This window comes from Acomys minous (assembly GCF_964271855.1).
Source record: "Acomys minous genome assembly, chromosome: 5".
In the NCBI taxonomy this organism is placed as follows: domain Eukaryota; kingdom Metazoa; phylum Chordata; class Mammalia; order Rodentia; family Muridae; genus Acomys; species Acomys minous.
This window is the reverse complement of record NC_140494.1, coordinates 38,194,381-38,215,174: the sequence shown is the minus strand read 5'-3', so window position 1 is coordinate 38,215,174 and position 20,794 is coordinate 38,194,381. Positions and strand designations below refer to the sequence as shown.

At 42.3% G+C, this 20,794-nt stretch overlaps 1 protein-coding gene across 1 annotated transcript; it reads left to right on the top strand.

Moving 5' to 3' along the window:
- The first annotated feature begins 651 nt into the window (after positions 1-651).
- LOC311598064 (uncharacterized protein) lies at positions 652-16,474 on the top strand. Its single transcript, XM_084782870.1, has 4 exons — positions 652-759; positions 6,515-6,641; positions 7,839-7,934; positions 14,561-16,474. Exons 1-4 carry the CDS (start codon positions 754-756, stop codon positions 15,862-15,864), a joined length of 1,533 nt encoding a protein of 510 aa, XP_084638996.1. The 5' UTR covers positions 652-753; the 3' UTR covers positions 15,865-16,474.
- The last annotated feature ends 4,320 nt before the right edge of the window (positions 16,475-20,794 follow it).

Sequence of the window (20,794 nt, the reverse complement as noted above, 5' to 3'; positions counted from 1 at the left end):
AGACCTCTGCAGGGCCAATCCCAGCATTGGATAATGGGTGAGTGGGCATTACCAGAGCTGTGTCCTTCCGTTTGGAATACAAACAGAGGAAAATAACAAAAATACCATGCCTAGTGGTATATATATGTACCTGAGTTTGTAAACAGTCAGGTGGAGACTGGTAAAATTCTAATAGAGCTCACACTAAAACTCACATATATTAACATTTGAAAATTTTCAAGGGACTTAAGGACAGGTGGGAAAAAAAAATCCTGAGATGGATTATGGGAGTTCTTTGCAAGTAAATGTCAGAGAGCTGGGCTTTTAACTTTGTTCAGTGATTTAAATAAACACTGCGTCCCTGACCAACTTACCACAGTATATGGACACAAAAAACGGTTTTTTGAGCAGTGGAGTCTGATCCATGTATGGCTCACAAAGTATCAGTACAGAAGAAGAAGTTTTATGTATTTGTTATTTATTTGTAGTACTGAGTATTCGGAGTCTACATTAGAGTCCAGTGTTTTAACCTAGGCTAAATAGCAAGTGAAGATAACACCGAGAAGGACACAGCATGTATTTCCGGAAATATTCTCGCACAGATAACTGGGATATGTAGTCCACGAGACTAACGTTGGTGGTAACGGGGAGGGGGGCGGGGGGCGGAGGGGAGCCGTCCAGGAAATCCTAATTTAGCTTTCGTTTTGTGTAAGTGTGTCTTCCTCAAAGTTGGCTGAGTCCTGCCCTGCTGTGCTTTCCTGTCGCGTCTCTGACATGGAGGTCGGTCCAGGGAGCAGCTCAGACTGAGGCACTGTGCGGGGTGCGGGGTGCAGGGTGCACGGTGTGGGGTACGGGGTGGGTCTTGGAAAGAGCGGACCTGGGCTGGGTGGGAGGGCAGAAGAAGCTGCTCGGAAGTGCTGTGCTGCAGTGGCTGGGACACACGAGATGGCTGGGGGAAGGGGGATGGGATTGTGCCCTTAGTGAGGGTTTCCTCAGAAGCTCCATGCAGCCCGAGTAGTCCACCTTGGGCTTCTGGGAACCAACGCTGCCTGGTAGTGGGGGACAGATGCCAGTGCAAGGTCCAGGATTGCCAGCGAATGGTGGTCAGCTGACTACCTGATCCTGAGGAGGTGCAGGGAGCTCACTGAACTGCTTTGCTGGGAAGCATGCTTCAGTAGCTGCCCCATTCTCACATGGATGCTGTCAGATTCCTCAGTACCTTCAGAGCACATGGGCTTTCTGTCCCTCCCGTGTTCTGTAGCTGGATTTTTAGAACGACCTTGTCCCGTTGATTGTGTTAATTTTCTCTGCTAGTTGAGAATTTACAGAGGAAAATCTGAGGCACAACAGGTCTCATGTTGGAAACTCTGAAACTTAGCAGACAGAGCTGCCAGAATCAGCATCTATAGAAAAGCTTTGCCTACACACATACCAAGGGAAAGACCCACAGCAAAGAGGAATAGGGACCAGGAAAGCTGAACCCAGCTTCACCTTGAGGGCTGGGTTCTCCATCCCCAATTTAGGGCTGAGTAATTGTTAAAAAAAAAAAAAAAAAAAAAGTCAGGATGTCTGCTTGGCCCACAACGCTTTTGTCAGTATGTCTTGTTCTGGCCTTGAAATTGTTGAACAGGGTTCACATGTCCTTGTTTTAGGCTGCCAGGCTTCGTCTCAGATCAGCAGGGTGACGAAGAACTCATAGACCTGTGTGTGTAGTCACCACATTTAAAATAACCAGACCTGTGATAGGAAAGAAACTGCAGCCTTACTGTGAGGAGCATCCCTGTCATCTGCATCTGTGAGGCAGGATCCTCTGGTCCTTCCTTGCTTCACAGAAAATCCAAGGCCAGCCTAGGCTTCTTGAGCCTGCATCAGCAAACACTTAACCTTACAGGATGGACATGAGAAATAGTTTTTATGGGTCCTCTCATATCTTACAATGAGATCCATGACAAATCCATGTAATCAACACTGCTGACTTAAGGCCATGTGTGCTTAACTCATTCCAAATGTAATTTAAACTTTTCACTAACTTGTTTTTGTTTTTAAAAAATTACATTCTGGTGATTACATACTTGTTTGCATTCACTATGTGCAGAAGAAATCTCCTCTTTCCCTTGCTTGAATCTTCCTCCTATTTGTAGCAAATGTTCATTCCTTCTGGACAGTAATTTGTGTTATATTTAGTCATGACTTGGCGATGCTTTCCTCTGGTCTCACTGAATTCTTCCAGTTTGCTGCTTTCATATCTCCCCCGAGACTCCATTATTCTTCAGCTCCTTTCTGCAGTTCCTGACTGATGTAGGCCATGGTGGTTTGCATTCCTATCTTCTGCTGCAGCTGCAGTTGGGATGCCTTCCCTGTCCCTGTCCAGCTGTGTGCAGATGCTTCTTACAGTCAGCACAAACCACTTCCTCCCTGTCCTTCCCGTGGGTACCGCCATCTCCAGCCAGTGAAGCCAACTGCTAATGTGGGATCCCTTCCTGTTGTTTTTATGTATCAGTAATGGCCTAACAATCATTTATTATCAGGCCTATAATTATTATTACGCCAATAAAACCCACTAGCAATCAATCAAAACACAAACACCAGCTATATTTTAAAATAGCCTTAGTTAACCTGGGACAGGGCAGACATTAATCCCCTAAACTGCTTCCCACAGTGGGGCAGGTATCACATACCTGCCCCCCAATCCTATGCCATCTGTTTCTAATAATTCCTACCAAGCCACCTCCTGTCTGTAATCCCAAATACTTTCTAGTGTTCTTTATCTGGGGCAAGTCTCCATCCATGCCGGCCACGTGCTTCTCTTCCATCTAACCCGTGGTGGCCTTCCTCTCTTCCCTTCTCCTCTGGTCTCTCTTTTTCTTCTCCCAGGATCCTCTCTGTCTCTCTGAGCCCAGGAACCTTAGCCACACCTATTTCACCTGCCCTGCCCAGGTGGGATGGCTTTTTATTAATTAACATAAAAATACATCAGACCAACCTCCAACACCTTCCTCTTCTCCAGGTGTGAGTCCAGCTCCCCTCGGTGTGTGGTCCTCTCGCTGCTCCCAGGTTTCTTTCGTTGTGTTCTAGTGTGAGCATGAGGGAAGCAGTTACTTGTTACAGCGCAGGCATGAGCCCTGCTGTGTCAGACATGTCAGATCTGGAGAACTGTGGAGAGGAGGTGTGCCAGGTGACGACATTCAGACCCTGCCGGTGTGTGTGTTTACATCAGAGGCCATGGAGAGAAATTACAACAGATTTGATCAGGAGTCAAAAGCGAATGCAAGGAGTAAACCTGAGCAGCACAGGGTTTCATTGTGTTGTCATTTACTGTTGTGAATGTGTCTGTCCTCCTTAGTCATTCTCACATGCAGTCACATCTCAGTGACATATCTTGAGTTGAAAGGTGTCTGGTTGCCCTGACAATTCTCTTCAAGTCTGCACAGCATTCCGCTGTTCTTGTCTTTCTAGCACCTATGTAATAGTAGGTCAGCTGTAGAGAGTGCAGGCCCCCACTCTGTACTGGACACCCTCTATGTACTGGTGCTTTAAGACTCAGGAAAATATATGGACACTTTAAAAGTCACAAGTTCATCTAAGCATCTAATGTACAGAGAAAATCATGAGGTTTTTATTTTGAAATGAGAATTCTAATTATATAATTCATGTTTTCCAAAAAGGATATTACATTTGGTCTCCCATATTTTTTCATGTTTCAACTTCCATTCTCTGGACCATAGTATTTCAAAATGTGGTGACTTAAAGCAAAAATTAGTGATTATTGCATGCTTCGTGTATGTAAGTATAGAGCTAGGACAAAGACGTAGAAGTTGCTGCTTTGAGGTGTGTGTTGAGTATTCTAGGCACTATGTTATGTAATCTTCGGATAGGCTGGTTTTGAGTAGAGGGGTCACTGTTGTTTGGAACCTGATCAGGAATCCATTCCTCTCTGCACCTCATGTTGACTTCCCACCAATGTCCTACCTGTCTTGATTTTTGTCTGCCTTCTCTGAAAAGATGTCTCTGAGGGGCACTGACAGGAGATGCAAAAGTTCTTAATGTGTCTACTCTGTCCATTTTATTACTCTAGGCTTGCCCCTGGGACCGGTCTGCATTCAAGTGGAGTACAGATATACACTCCCAATTATAGTCATAATATGCAGCAATTTAATGAATAACAGTGTGCCTGCCTCAGGTCAAACATTATTTACATTTATTCCCCCCATAAAAAGTGAATTTTGCAAGTCTCTAATGACCCTGAATATTTTTACCTAAAATCCCTCCTGATATTTTTGTTCACAGGTCTATTGTCCACCACCCATAGCATCTTACAGGAGAATGGCTCCAAGACTGCAGCAGATATGTTTCCACATGAATAGTGTCCCCTTGGGAGGCACTATTAGGGAGTGATACTTGCCGTTCTCCGTTGGGAACTTGCTCTAGTTCTCTAAGTGAACAATGTTTTCCATCTTCACTCTGCTCTGGGCTCTTACTGTTCTCTGTGGTGATCAATTTTCCCTCCTCTTGGCCTTCTCATTGTATTTTGTCTTTTAAAGTGGAACCTGTGGGGGTTTTTCCCCCCTACTAGCTACAGAGATGCTTTCACCACAGTTCAGCTGCTATGCCCTTGAGAAATGAGAGGGTGTTTCACTCACCAAATTTCTCCAGTCTGCCTGTGTCTTGAAAATGTGTTGGTCCTCTCATCGCTGCTTACCTCTGCCCTGTATTAAGACATTTTCTGTCATCATTCTCATAGAGATGCTGCACCGAAGTCTGTGAGCATCACTCCTCCCTTCTGGTGCTGAACACTCCATGCACCTCAGACACAATCATCTGACTCTGACCTGGCAGCCTCCTGCTAAGGATGAGTAGTCGTAGCACTAGAAGACGCATTGCAAGTGATACCCCAACATAGGAATGCCTGAATAATACCATTAATAGACACGATGCCATGGATAGGAATCTCACGTGACGTCATTCATAAAGACCTCATTCTTAAGTGGCATGCACCTAAGCCCTGCTAAGAGGGAGAATTAGTCTACTCCCAGGAAGAACCCACTCACTGTTCATCCAGTGCAAAGGGGTCAGTCCTCAAACCATATGTACAAGCAACGCTGAAGAGGATCAGTCATTCATATTTATATAGTTATATGTATATACATAGGTAACAATAATAATTAGAAAATATGCATACATTTGAGATGGAGTACTGGGGGCCATAAAGGCCATTGAGATGAGGAGGGGAGACAGTGCAATTATGCAACAGTTTTTCAGAAAGACAAGCCAGTCTTGTCAGTTGTGAAAATATGAGTGAAACTGGAAATCATTTCAGGCAATGATAGATAAGTCCCATGATGTCATTGATATGTTCAATATAAAGAGTTGTGATCCTCATTAGCCAGCACCATCGGGAAGCTGCAGCTGGAGTCACACAGAGCAATAGGTGCTCAGGAACAGTGTGATAAGAGGGCAACCAATTTCACAGTCCTGGTCCGAATGCTGACTGTGTGTAAGCGATATGTAGTGTACATTTCAGAAGCATGGAACATAATGTTTTAAGGAGATGAGTGTACCAAAACTGAGAAAGACGATCCAAAGCTTACCCATGACATTACAAAATACTCCATTAATACTTAAGTAGGTGATAATTTTCATGTAATAATAAAATAATGCAGGACCATGCTCATAGGTCATCCAGGGACCTTATTCAATAAAATATGAAAAACATTAAATTCTTAAATTAGAAAATCATGAAATAAGAAAGTGGTAGCATCAGAAGTTATATTTCTTAGCCACTGCACACTGATATCCAGGTGTCATGTATGCAAAACATGTTCTATGAATATCACAAACACATCAATCAATACCCGTCAGAGAAAAAGATGGGAAGGGAAAATGACTGAAGATCGGGGTGATATCTGTTCTATTTTAAATTCTCAAATAGTGGGGTTAGTCCTATACTTGCTGATTTTCTCAAAAATATATTTTTTTCTGTGAGTTCTTCCTGTATTGTTCTCCTCGTTGCCTCCTTCATCTCCTGTCTCTTGTCACTGTTATTTGCATAACCACTGCGTTCTGTACAAATTCAGAAACTAAGACTTTAGCGAGAGCCATTGCATCAGAATCTGTATTTTCTTTATTTTATTTCACATTCATGATTGTGCATATTAAGTGTTGAGAAATTCTTTTGCCGGCACCATGACTTTTTCCTGTGAGAAATGTGTGTGTATGTATGTGCATGCATGTATGTGTATGTATGTAGTGTGCATGTATAATACAAGCATATGGCACTAATACAGATTCTTCAGCATTCCTATACCACCTAGAACCACCTGCCCATATCAGTCACTAGTTAAGGAAATGCCACAGGATTCCCCATGGGACAGTCTCATGGAGACAGTTTCTCGATGATGCTTCTCTTCTCACATGACCCTAGCTAGTGTCACGTTGACAGGAGATGTAGCCAGACCAGTACATGTTGGTATTTGTATGGTTATTAGTGGTTTTAATTAATTAAAAGTGTGATATCACTCATTGGTCTTTGTTTCAGGAAATGCTGTCCTTCTGGGATGTGGCCATTGATTTCTCTCCGGAAGAGTGGGAATGCCTGGAGCCTGCTCAGTGGAGTCTGTACAGGGACGTGATGCTGGAGACTTACAGCCACCTTGCGTACCTGGGTGAGGAGCGCATCTACAGTATATCCTTTTTTCACTCTCAACTTGTAGCTTCCTCACTTTCTATAATATCTCATGGAAGATTGTGCTTTCCAACAGCGAGTTTCACGTCTGTTGTGGTTAATTTAGAAGTATGGCCTAATAAATACTTATTATTAGGCTATAGTTATGATGGGTGGTATTTTCTAACCCACTAACAATCAATGAAAATGCAGATACCTGATGTATTTAAGAATAAGCCTTGGGCTGGAGAGATGGCTCAGAGGATAAGAGCACTGGCTGTTCTTCCAAAGGTCCTGATAAGAGCACTGGCTGTTCTTCCAAAGGTCCTGAGTTCAATTCCCAGCCACCACATGGTGGCTCACCACCATCTATAATGTGATCTGGTGTGCAGGTGTGCAGGAAGAACACTGTATACATAATAAATAAATAAATCTTAAAAAAAAAAAAGAATAAGCCTTTACCCAGGCCAAGGCAGTTATTACCTCCTATGCTAACCTGCAATAGCTCCCGTTCTCCATCCCATTCCATCTGCTTCTAATAATTTCTATTCGGGCTACCTCCATCCACATTCCCAAAACACTTGCTAATGTTCTCCCTCTCTTTCTATGAGGAACTCCAGAGTTCCTCCTCTGAGCGCACGTGGCTCTTTTCCTACCCCTTGGTGATGCTCCTCCTCCTTCCTCTGTCCCATCTCTCTCAAGATCCTCTCTGTGGTCAAAACCCTTGAACCTTAGCCATATCTAAGATTTGGTGGGCCAAACTGTAATTGTTTTATCCAACCTATTGAAAAGAACACCTGGGTAATCTCTAGGTGTTTACTGTTTAGCCTTTGCTAGCGATGATGGTTGAATGTTGCCAGACGTTGGTGGCCAGCAGTTGTTGAGTGGAACATCTGGGCCATGTGTAATCTCCAGGTATTTGCTAATTAATCATTATCACAGGTGAGTAGTTGAAGCACATTTTTGTGGGTATTTTTTTTTTTTGAAACTGGAGTAAATGCCCAGGTCATTTCCCCTTGAAATGGAGTTCCTTTTCAGAAATGTTGTTCCACAGGCCTCACAAAACCATTTAAGCCACTATTTGTCTGCAATCATTTATTATATCATCTCTTTCCTTATAAACCCTGTACTGGAAGGGACATGCCAATCTCCAGAAGGAGAACATTTAAACAATCTTATTCCCTTTTTCTCCAAACAGGTCTTACTGTCTCTAAGCCATACCTGGTGACATTTCTGGAGCAAAAACAAGGCCCTACAGGTGTGAGGAGACGAGAGGCAGCCACTGTGCATTCAGGTCTGTAGGCACAAGAGGGTCAGCAACAGAGTTGAGGTGCAGAGATCCAACACAAAGGCAGGCTTTCCCATGTGCCTTGAAACGATGCCAACAGGGAGTAATTCTTTAGGTCTCTCCTTCCTGTCTTTGATGTTAAGGAAGCACATCTCTCAGACATTTATGGTGGGTTAAATCTCTTAAGCCTTGTGTTCCCTCAACAGCGAGCTGTGCTTGTATTAACAGTGACTCCCAAGGTTTTTTTTTTTGTTTTTGTTTTTTTTTTTTTTTGGGTTGGGTCTCCAGTGTAGTGTTAAAACTCAGGGAAATGCCACTCAATGGAGGTCGGATTATGTCATTTATTTGCTAGGGTTGAGAGCAAGCTCATGCCAGAAAGATCTCTTTACCAAGGTGAGCATAACAAGGTTTGTCGGCCAAACCCACAATTCCATCACACAGAGGCAGGCAGGGGCAGAACGGTCAATAGTTTAAGTTCTGTTGATTAAAATGGTTTGGGGGTGAAGAGCAGTTGGATTAAATTCAGACAAACTGGAGTCACTTTGGACCATTCATTCTCCATTGATCTTAAGAAAGGGTCAAAGAATTGATCTCTTTTAGGAGATGTTGTATTGGCCCTAAGTCCATTGACTAAGCAGAGGATGTTTTCTTTTTCAATGAAGTTATACACCCAGGTAATCATGTATAGCCACACCATTGGGATGAAAGGTCCTGTGACGCCTGTAAGATGTTCAACCTTGGATCCCTACCAAACCAGCTACGATAACAGAAATTGTTGACATCTCTTTAATGGCAGTTAGTAGATTTTGGTCTTTTACAGAATTTTAAGACTAGTTTTTTCGTTTGGTTTTTATTTTGTTTTTCAAAACAATAATTCATCTATAAGAACTAACTGTTCTTTGGATATTCCCTGGAATAAGTTATTTTTTTAAAAAAAAAGAGATAATTTTATTGACAAACTTGATATTCCTAGATATAACAGAACTAGAATAGTGTTTTGTTTCAAAATACAGTCCTTGGTTACCATCATGGCTGGCCCTGAAGGAAAGATTATGGGAGTCCAAAGGGAGGAAGGGACCTCATGGTCCCTTCTAAGTGTCTCCTGTTGGCTTCTTTAAACTTCTTCCAAGTGTGTATATATCCACTGGCTTCCTGTTTTATAATAGGAGCAGGGTTGAGGGGCTGGTCCAGTTGTCTCTGGAAGGTGAATTAAAGAGACTTGACTGCTCTGGGTGACCTTTCACAGTCCCCATCTCCTCCTCCTCCTCAGACTGTATTGCTCTCTTTACCTGGCTATGGTGGCTCCATAGGCCACTTAGTTGAAATGAGCCCATAGTTCAGCCTGCTGTGCTGGCTGGCGCTGTGGCAGAGCCGCTGTTGGATAGTGTCTCATGCTTTGCTGAGATGCTTACAGAATCAGCCACTGACCTCTCCGCTCAGGGATTAGCTTTGTTAAGAGGAGAAGTCAAAGGCAGGGACAGGGTACGGCCGTTATGGGTAGCTTGTACTTCCCGTAGCTGTTGAGTGCCAGGCTCAGGTACAAGTTCCCCTGTGCCCAGTCTCCTCAGCTATCAGTTCAGGAGACACTGAGTGCAGGGTGACTGCAGTGAGTGGCTCCATTGCTTGGGACATTCAAGCTGTGGGTGCTGAGGCAAAGGTCATCTCAGTTGACAGAATCCATCCCCCTGTCTTGGGAGACATGAGGAGTAAGTCATCCTCCCTGCAGATAAGGACTAGGAGTTCTGGTCTGGCTTACAGGCTACAGGGAGACAGGAGCAGCAGATGCTGGCAAGTCCTATTCCCCTGCATCCTTATCCTGTGATGAGTAGCGTGCCAGTTACTCTGGTAGGTCTGTGTCCCATTGGAGGGTAAGTGTGCTATCTGATCCTGAGTATGTCCTGTCATGCAAGTGTAGTGTAGCATAGATTTAACACTTTCTATTTGAGCATTCAATTTCAATTACTAACTTGACTTAAATTTTTTTGTTACCTGGTTTAGGCTTAACTTGAATAACTAGTACATAGCCCATATAATGGAAGGTATAAATTGGGGTTTCCCTCCAATATTGTATCTTCAAATGAATTGCATTTGTATTTGGCATGGTTACAGATATTTGGTCACGTTAAGGATATTTATTTATTTATTTATTTATTTATTTAATGTATACATTTATTTTATTACACATGAATAAAACAAACTACCTACATCAGGGAGACAATCATGAGTTATAACATTTAGGATATTTAATCAGTCATTAACTATTGCATCTTAATTATCCTTTTTTCTAACAGTTTACAGTAAATTAGTGAGTCTTCTAAGATTAGGCACTTATAAATGAACATAATTTATCCCTGTTAAAAATTTGAATCCTACAGATATTTGATCTGAAGGTGTTTTATAAAAAATAACTTTTAAACATAAATGCAGTCCATGGAGAAACTGGTAACCTCACTCTCGTCACCCCTTTGTGGCAAACCTTACAAAATCTGAATTAAGCAAACAGATCATCTTCATTAAGTACAATCAGTGGAGAGAAGAGTAATATTGACCTTTATTTGAAGACATGTGTAAAAATAAAAAAGGTGTCTAATTAATTATCAACATAGTTCTTTTCATGACTCAATTTCTCCAACTGGCTAAAGTTTAACAAAGTTAGCAAAGACATCAGTGACTAGACAGACATATTTAGGTCAGTTTTTGTTAACATGAATAGATCTTCATAACCTTAGGAATTTTTACCTGTTAAGTATATTATCTTTATGTGTCATCCACTATAAGCCCCATATAACATAGTCAGACCTCCTGTCACATGACTTAAAGATTTTCTGGTTTTGATGTTTGTAGTCATTGATTTGGAGCTACTGTGTACTCAAGTGTTAATTGCTTCCCCCACCCCGCCACCCCCGGGCTCTTTACTGTCTTATGAGCAAATTCACAAGTATCCAAAACGACTTTTGTGAACCTTGCCTCCCAAATTATTCCTGATTGGATAACAAACTTGCCTACAGCCTGAACTGGGCAGAGGTAAGCGGAGCTAAGGTTCTTAGGCTTGCAGGTCAGAGAAGGACCACAAGGGGGGGGGATCATGTCACCAGGGGTGAGCGTGAACCAGAAGCATGTGGCCGAGAGTGGCTTGCTCTGAGGACTGGCCTGATGAAGCAGAAGCCACCCAAGAAGAACACGTGAAGTATTTATGGGGATTTTCTAATGGGAAGCACTCAGGTAGGAGTGATTAAAACAAGTGGCAAGGGATGTGGAGCTGGGACACAGCAAAGCATCTTGGGGGCTTTTATCTGCCCAGCTCCCGTGTATTAAGGATAATTAAAAATCTAACAGGTTTCTGTGTTCTTTATTCATATAATAGTGGGTTAACGGATAACTGCCACTGTCTGAGTTACCTTGAAGCCAAAGTGAGCTCAGACAGTGGCCTGATTCTCTGGTCTGCAAGGAGGGTCAGGGATAGGGACAAAAAGTAAGGCAACACAACTGCTGGGACAGCATAGATGAAGTGGGCTATGCAGTCACTCATTCAGCATCCATGGAAATGACACAAGGCTGGGCTTTATTTATTTGTTTGTTTGTTTTTATTTGTTTTGGTTTTTGTTGTTGGTTTTTCGAGACAAGCTTTCCCTGTGTACACTTGGCTGTCCTGGACTCACTTTGTAGACCAGGATGGCCATGAACTCACAGCGATCCGCCTGCCTGCCTCTGCCTCCCAAATGCTGAGATTAAAGGTGTGCCCCACCACCGCCCGGCTTAAGACTGGGGTTTAACAGAAACATTTTATCCAGTACTTCTTCAATCAACATCTTGATTCTTAGAGGAAGCTTTTTGGGGAGAGAAGCCCCTATCAGGCTTCACCCTCATCACCAGAAACTAGACTAGACACAGGAATAAACAGAAGACAAACATTTCACCAAAAGTCTCTGAGGAGGACTTCAGCCATCATTGTCTTCACTCTTAGTGGGAGAGTCCAAGAAGGAGACCTCATCAGGATTCATATCCCCCACCAGAAACTACACCCGACAGAAACATCTAAACCCACCTCCTGGGAAGAACATGTTCCTTGTTAGCAAACACTGTAGTCACTCTGGCCATCGGCCCTGGTGTGATGTCTTGGAACATCTCAGGAGGTGCCTCTGCTGTGCTAATCCACCAGGCCTGGGAGCCCCAGACAGTGTCTGAGTCCCTTGATTGGCAGAAACTTGCAGATGCCTGCAAGTGTTGCACCTGTAGGAGATGCCATGTGAAAAGAAAGGTCACACCAGGAAGAAGTCTCTTCCCTGAAGGGAGGCATGACTGGATTATAAAGCCATATCCCAAACTACATCCCACCAGAGGAAGGCCAGAGGGCTGGCTGGCACTTCTGTTTCTCTTCCACTGATTCAAACAGTGTTTTATGTTGTAAAGCAGTGATTCTTCCAAAGGTGCAGGTGACACTGTAGGGTAGCATTTTCTCAGCAGGATTGGTTAGCTGGGGCAGCAGTTGGATAAAACTCAGCCAAAAATGAAGTCACACTGGGCAGTTCAGTAACAGCCTTCACACTGTGCACTTCAGAAAATTGCGCACATTTCTAAAGACCAAGATGTGACACCAGTGTAAGACAGTATCGTCACACATACGGTCTTTTCATGTCATGCACATTCATGCTAATGAAAGTCACCTCATCAGTTCTTTATGAATGATGAACATATCTTCTCAACTTTTCTATCATATACTCAGTAATAATGGTTTAAAATGCATGTACTCTGGGGACATGTAGTCAAAAGAAAAACTGTTCCCAACCAGGAGAATGTGTTTAACAGCTCAGCAATAGCCTCTCAGAATTCTGCAGATTCAAGATTCTTTCTCTTTACTTTATAGCTTTATATTCTGTGTTAAAATTTGACAGGGTGCAATGGCACTTGCCTACATGTAATCTATATACTTATGTAGGTAGAAAATCCAATTTTAAAATACATCTGGACAGTGTAAGATAAAAATGCCTATGAAGTCTAGTTCTGTGAACACGAAAACTGTGTGTTTCCACTTCATGTATAACTAGAAGTTTCACATGTTTGTGCCTTGTATACTGTCTCGCTCATTCATTTCCCAGTGGTTGTTTAATATTATAAATGAATAGGGGCTGATGTGACGGCTCTCAGTGGTTAAGAGCATTGGTTGCTCTTCCAGAGGATCCACATGGCAGCTCACAACTGTCTGTAACTCCAACTCCAGCAGATCTGACAGCCTCATGTAGATATATGCATGCAGATAAAACACCAGTGCACATAAAATAAAAATATATAAGAATAAATAAATGAATAATTCTTAGAAATTAAGTTAATGTTATCAACAGATAAGTTGCATTCAGTTGAAATCCTGTTATTCACAGGTAAATGCCCTGGCCCGCCGGGGTTCGGCTAACCCTCAGGAGGAGAATTTTCCTGTATAGGGACAGAACACAAGACATGAAGAAGGGGGCAAGTCTGGATTCTGATCAAACCCCGTTTATTGAAAACTTTCACAGAGTTTTTATAGGCACAGAGGCATGGGTATTTGCATAAGCAAGGGTTGCTATGGATACCTAACTCTGGAATGCTCCAGCAGGTGTCTACCTTTACAGCTGCTATAATTGCAGAAGAGAGAAATTCCAGAGAGAAAAAGAAGTTGTGAAAATCTGGTTAGTCAGGAAAAAGTTCCCGGAACTGCTGCTCACAGGCAGCTGGCCTTTAATCTGATCTTACCAGTAGTCTTACCGGAAAAGCTAGTTTATTGCCAGAAAGGAGTAGCTCAGGGGTCTTAGAATGACAAGCCCCCACAATAAACCGCAACAGGTATCTAACTGCCGAACCACAACAAGGTCAGCTGGTTTCTGGTAAATGGCAGACTGCTGGAGAAATAGGAACCTAGGCTCTGGCAAGATGGCTGAACATTGGCCATATAGCCCGTCCCCTACAGGTAAACATGAAGCTTTTTCAGAACTTTATAACCTTCAGGTATATATTTTCATGTCATCAAAAAAAAATGTAAAATACTATCCTAAATCCTTAAGATACATTATTTAATGTTTGTGGACAGTCTACTTGTTTTGCAGCATATGCTTTTTGCCTTCCAAAATAAAGCTCTCTATTTAGGATAAAAATTGTGTATTTCTCCTGGTCTTTTTTTTTCTCCTGGTCTTATCTTCTTTGCAAGTATGGTTACTTTATTATTTTTTTTAAAAGACATTTATTGTGCAATTTTACCCCTAACAGAACATGTAGCATTCTAGAGGTATAAAGTGTGGTTACTTTATAATCTCATTTATCCAGCCATATAATGCCTATATTATTTAATGGGCTCATTTCTGTTAGCAAAATGCTCTTAAGAGTTTCCATAGTTTTAAGTGTTACAACTTATTTAGCGATATAACTGAATAATATGCCATTGTCCGTTCTTTCTATGTTCTGTTCGGTTGTGCTCTCATTACAAATGTTTCCACTTACTCTGTTTTCTGAATTATACTCACTGCCTATGGGTGTTGAAATATATTGAAATATCTCATTTAAGTTAATTATGTAAGAGTAGGCATCCCCACTTTAAAGATAAGAATTATATGTATGAAGGATGTTGCTAAGCTTTTGATTATATCTCAGCTTTCGCTCAACAGGAACAACACCCAATGATTGTAACGATTATACCAAAGTCTTTGATGGTACCTCACTAGGTATTCAAAGCCAGAGAAGCCGTCCAGGGGAGAAACCCTACAAGTGTGAAGAGTGTGGTAAGGTCTTTAGTTCTCGATCAACCCTTTCTACACACCAGAGACTTCACACTGGAGAAAAACCCTACAAGTGTGAAGAATGTCACAAGGCTTTTACTACTCGTTCAACGCTTTCTGTCCATCAAAAAAACCATACTGGAGAAAAACCCTTCAGGTGTGAAAAATGTGGCAGATCGTTTTACTACCCTTCAATGCTGAAGCAACATCAAAGAATTCATTCTGGAGAGAGACCCTACAAGTGTGAAGAATGCGGCAGAGCTTTTTATGACCCTTCCTTCCTTAAGAAACATCAAAGAGTTCACAGTGGAGAGAAACCTTACAAGTGTGAAGAATGTGGCAAACTTTTCTCCTATTCCTCAGACCTTAAAATACACAGAAGAATTCACTCTGAAAACAATCCCTTTAAGTGTGGGGAGTGTGGCAGAGCGTTTTCTAAGCTCTCCACCATTACAAAGCACAGGTCTGTTCATTCTAGAGAGAAACCACACAAGTGTGAAGAGTGCGGGAAAGTCTTTTCTACTAATTCTTCCCTGACTCAGCACAAAATAGTTCATGGTGGAGAGAACCAACACAAATGTGAAGAGTGTGGCAAAAAGTTTGCCTTTCCTTCAAAATTGAAGAGACATGAGAGAATCCATACTGGAGAGAGATCCTATATATGTGGACTATGTGGCAAGATCTTTTGCACTCATGCAGAACTTTCTGCACACAAGAGATCTTACATGACAGAGAAACCACATAAATGTGAAGAATGTGGAAAAACCTTTTGTTTGTCCTCATATCTTCCTCTGCACAAACTGCGTCACACTGGGGAGAAATCTTACAAGTGCGAAGAATGTGGGAAAATGTTTTACTCTACTTTAGACCTTAAGAAGCACCAAATAATTCACACTGGAGATAAGCCATACACGTGTCACGAATGTCATAAAGCCTTTCGTGACCAATCAGCCCTTAATAGACACAAGGCAGTTCACACAGGAGAGAAACGCTACCAGTGCCAAGAGTGTGGCAAAGTCTTTTCCTATTCTTCAGACCTTAAAAGACATCAAAATCTTCACTCTGAAGACAATCCGCACAAGTGTGGGCAATGTGGCAAAGCCTTTGTCAGTCTTTACAGCCTTACCCGACACAAGGCAGTCCATGCTAGAGAGAAATCCTACGACGCTCTTAAACAGTTTACAGTCCCTTAGCCCTTAGAAAACATCCAATGATTTATTCTGAATACCAACTCTGTGAGTGTGTGCAGCGTGACAAATCTTTGCCAACAATTCAGATCTTCTCCAACTCATATGAGTCCGTTCCGCAGGCTATTCATGATTTTGGCATGTCAGCACAAACTTCTAACTTCCACCAGGACAAATGCTAAGAGTATCATCAGAGAACAGTAGAGACTTCTCTTTGCTGAAACCTCCCCACCAGTGTGTTCAGGCAACACACTTCAATCTTGCATGGGTTGATGAATTTCTTCTTTAACTGTAAGTGTTCATGAAACTGTTGTGTCATAACATGGTCCTTTGGGCTCCATTAATCTGAGATCTGGGCTGTGGTATAGTTACAGTTGGCTTTCCTTGTCAGGACATCTAAGCTGTAATAAAGTGTCTCCTGGGTATGTGAGAAGCAACATAGATGCCCACTTCTCTCCAAGTTGGACTTCATTGAAATGGCCTTCATTTCTGTTCTCTTGATGCTAACCCAGGATGAATGGACATTAGTGTTTGTCTGCCCAGGAAAAGCTAACAGAACACACTGTCAGTTATATTTGGTTCCAGAATAAAGAATCTATTGTTGTTATTATTATTACTATTATTACTATTGTTATTATTATTATTATTATGATGATGATGATGATGATGATTAATGATGAATGGTGTTTTTTCATATGCCTCCAAATGTCATATCATAAAAACTTGGCAGCATATTGAAATAAGGACCCAAGCCACATGCAGTCACTCAGAAGAATGATGTCTTTGAGTAGTAGATATATGACCATCAAGTGTGAAGCATTGTGGGCACAGTTCTTACTCTGCCTTTAATATGTATCCTAAAAATTCACCTCAAACTTGAATTTACAAATTTACAATAAACTGTTAAGACAAGGGCAATTAAAAACCTAAAAGTTAACAATCACTAACTTACAAATGATTAAATGTCTTTAATGTGCCAAAATTATGCATTTAGTCATGCTAAATACAAGTGAAAAATATTTACAAGGACAAGATGGGAAGGAGAGACCAATTTATATCTTTCATTTTATAGTCTGTAAATGCTATTAAAATGCATTCTAAAACACATATCTCAAAACAAGTTTAAACTTAGTTTGTTTAATATGAAATAATAAGTATAAATCATGCATATATATTTTAAAATTGTTTTGAAAAAAGAATGCTTGAATAAAAGGGCTTAAATTTATAATACTCTTGCATGGCAGGTCATCTTTAGGCTCAAGTAACACCGTTTCCCCTGGATGGAACATAGACCTTATTGGAGTAAATCACATGCTAGTCACAGTACAGAATAAGGATGCCCGGGGGAAGAAGACTTCCAAGGCACGTGCTGCTCCTGTCCCTGTGTATAGGCCAGATCAGGAAAACTACCTATTTTATAAAGAAGATGACTTTCTCATGTCTCACATGACACTGGGATGAATTTACTTGTCTGGTGGAGGAGCCCGTACCCACATCCTAAACCTCTCAAGCCTCAGAGAGGCAAATGCCAATTACTCTGCCTTCAGTGTCTCCCTTTGTGACATATTAGGTTGCTGTGAATAGGGGAACCCTGTATCTAACTAAGCTGCCACCTGACTGGTACTGGATTGACATCATAGTTCAATTGGCCATGCCCTTTCCATGACTTTCAAAATTCTCCCCTCAACAAAGCGAGATCCAGGATGACAGGCCAAGGCCTGATTCTGTAAGGAGTCCCAAGGAAAGACTTAAGTAACATAAGAAAGTCAGCCAAGAGGCCAGTCAGCATGGCAGGCTGAGCTATGGACACACATTTAAACAGGTGCCATCCTGTGAACCCAGCATGTACAGCCTAGAAGGCAGCAGCACTACCTGAGGAGAAAGAACCCTGGACCATAAATGTCCAGCCAGGCCAGACCAGCCTCTCAGTCACCCTCCAGGGAAGATAAAACCTGCTGTTGAGCTCTGCTCCCGCTGCCAGCCTGGAGGCCAAAGTGTGCACGTGGCAGAAGCTTGAGGTAATTAATTAGCAGGGTGATTGGAGATAGGAGTCTCTATTCCTCTTCTTCCCTTTGGCCTCAGGGCACTATTTGCCATCTTCCTTTGGTTTTACTTAGGCTGGCATTGTTGTGTTGAAACACCGTGACTAAAGCAAGTTAGTAAAGAAAGGGTTAATTTTGGCCTAGGCTTCCGCAACAGTCTCCATCTTTGGAGAAAGTGAGAACAGGAATTCAAACTGGGTAGGGACCTGGAGGCAGAAGTGGGTGCAGAGGCCATGAAGGGGTGCTGCTAACCGGCTTGCTCTCCAGGCCTTGCTTGCTTTCTTATAGAACCCAAAAATCAGCAGGTTTGGGGCAGACTCCCCACAAAGGACTTGCACATCAGTCACTAAGGAAATCCCTGGGCTTGCCCACAGCCAAGTTTGAGACATTTTTCTCAATGTGGATTTCCATCTCATAAATGACACTAGCCTGTGTCCAAACACTAAACTAAAACCAGCCAGCATGGCTCCTATAGGGCTAGCCACAACTGGCTTCTCAGGTCTGGACTCCAAATCATGGTTTTACAACTCTGCTGTTGGGCTCTGCCTAATTAACTGGTTTTTAACTCTTGTCAAATGGCAAGTCGATTTGATAAAACTACTTCGTAAAAGTCAAAGAGTTGAAAGTAAAAGAAGGGGAGAGGGAATGGAGTGACTTAGGCAAGGTCAGGTTATCCTGACAGGATACCCCCCTCTCATCTTGAGCCTCTTCAGGCAAATAAATTGTATCTTCTATAATGTAAAAAGGAATTTCATGTTCCCTACTGGGGGAGGATTTAGATGTATCAAAAGGTCCCTCCTGAGACATGCATCATATAATGCTTTACACTCAAAGGGCCCCTCCTTCCCAGCTGTGCAAGGGTACTGTGGGGCAGGGTGCAGAGAGTAAAATGAAAACACCTTACCCTGCACTTGGCGTGAGTGCAACCTTTGACCTTAAGAACCCTACCCTCTGCTTCCTTTTTTAGAGCCTCTGTCAGGCAGCGAACTACTCCAGCTTTTGTCTTAATAATCAGTGATTTATACCTTTCTCACACAGGTTATTCCCTGCCCCAGGTCCGAAGAAAAGTAGAATTCTAAGGATTGTGGCTTCCTCTCTACTTGCTCAGTTTCACGATGACATCACATTCCATGTATGTTACCACGGGAGGAAAAGTAATGAAAACTCTTACCCTGCCACGAACCCTGAAGATAGAATAAATGCCCTGGCAAGATGTGCCTACCCGTGCAATCGTGGCCTGGAGGCTAAGGGAGTAACCAATCATTTTCTATCTGGATCCAAAGCTCATTCCACAACTATAACTGATAACTGGTGATGTTAATCTGGTGGCAAACCTTTGTCTGGCTAGATGGTAAACCCTAGGGAAAAGCAAACACATTTACTCCGATTAGTGGCGTAGTAACTAAATGTATCAACTTTTCCTCAGAACTAGTTTACCGAGGGACCTTTTGTATACATCTAGATCCTCTCCCAAGAGGGATGGAGGAATCCTTTTTTTAGACTGTGGAAGAAGATACAATTTATTTGCATGAAGAGGCTCCAGATGGGAGGAGGTATCGTGTCAGGATAGCCTGACCCTGCCTACAATCTGGATTCTCTAAAGAAAACACCAAGTACAGAAAGTCCTGGAGAGCAAGGCAGTAAGCAGCACCCCTTAATGGTCTCTGCACCCGCTTCTGCCTCCAGGTTCCTACTCAGTTTGGATTCTTGCCCTGACTTGCTCTGAAAGAGACTCTGGAAGCCTAGACCAGATTAACCATTTCCTTCCTAAACTGCTTTGGTCATGGTGATTCCACACTGTTGGGGCCTGTGCAGGAGGAATAGCAATACAGCTCTAGAGCTCATGGTAGGCGGCCCACCATGTCGCATATCCACAGTGGGTGTGTCTCGGTGTGGCACGACACCGGGAGCTACATGACCTGAGGGCTTCATGCTGTTGTGGAGCATAGCTCTGCTTGTTATCCTGTGGCCTTTATAAGCTTCCTAGTATATGAGTTGTGTGAGTACTCTGAGGGGGCTTCCTGCCCCTCACCGGGCAGTATCACTGGCGCTCACAATAATGACGCTTGATCTCTTTCACGCATTGCTATTGGAGCAGATTAATTATTCAACCACCACCCCTGAAAAGAACCTACAGCAAGGTTAGATGAAAATGTTTTTTGGTTTTGTTTTTTTTTTTTTTTTTTATTTTGCAGGCTGGAGAGATGGCTCAGAGGTTAAGAGCACTGACTGTGCTTCCAGAGGTCCTGAATTCAATTCCCAGCAACCACATTGTGGCTCACAGCTATCTATAATATGATCTGATGCCCTCTTCTGACCTGCAGGTGTACATGAAGGCAGATCACTCTATAATAAATAAATAAATAAATAAATAAATAAGTAAACAAACAAATAAATATTTTAAAAAATTTTTGCTAGTGGCCTTAATGCAGAAAAATCTTAGGGAAAATTAGGTTGGTTAACAAGGCTAGGTAATATTTGCTAGTAGATCTGATGTATAAAATATTAGAGAACAAATTAAAGTTAACAAAAGCACATTTTTAATAGTAAAGCTAGGGCCTTCTTGAGGTTGGAGAGAGAACAATAGCCCAGAGTAGCACTGGCTGACGTGACTCTCCCAAGCTAGGCCAGTGACTGAGATGATGATTAATTTCCTTATACACATTTTTTGCCTTCAGTTTCCTGATATGATTTGATAAAAATTATTATTAGCTTTTCTCTTTTTTATTTAATTAATTTATTCAGATTACAACCCAATTGTTATCCCATCACTTGTATCCTCCTGTTCCTCCCTCCCTCCCTCCCGCTTTCACCCTATTCCCCTCCCCTAGGTCTATGACTGAGGGGGACCTCCTCCCCCACTATATGGTCATACGCTATCAAGTCTCATCTTG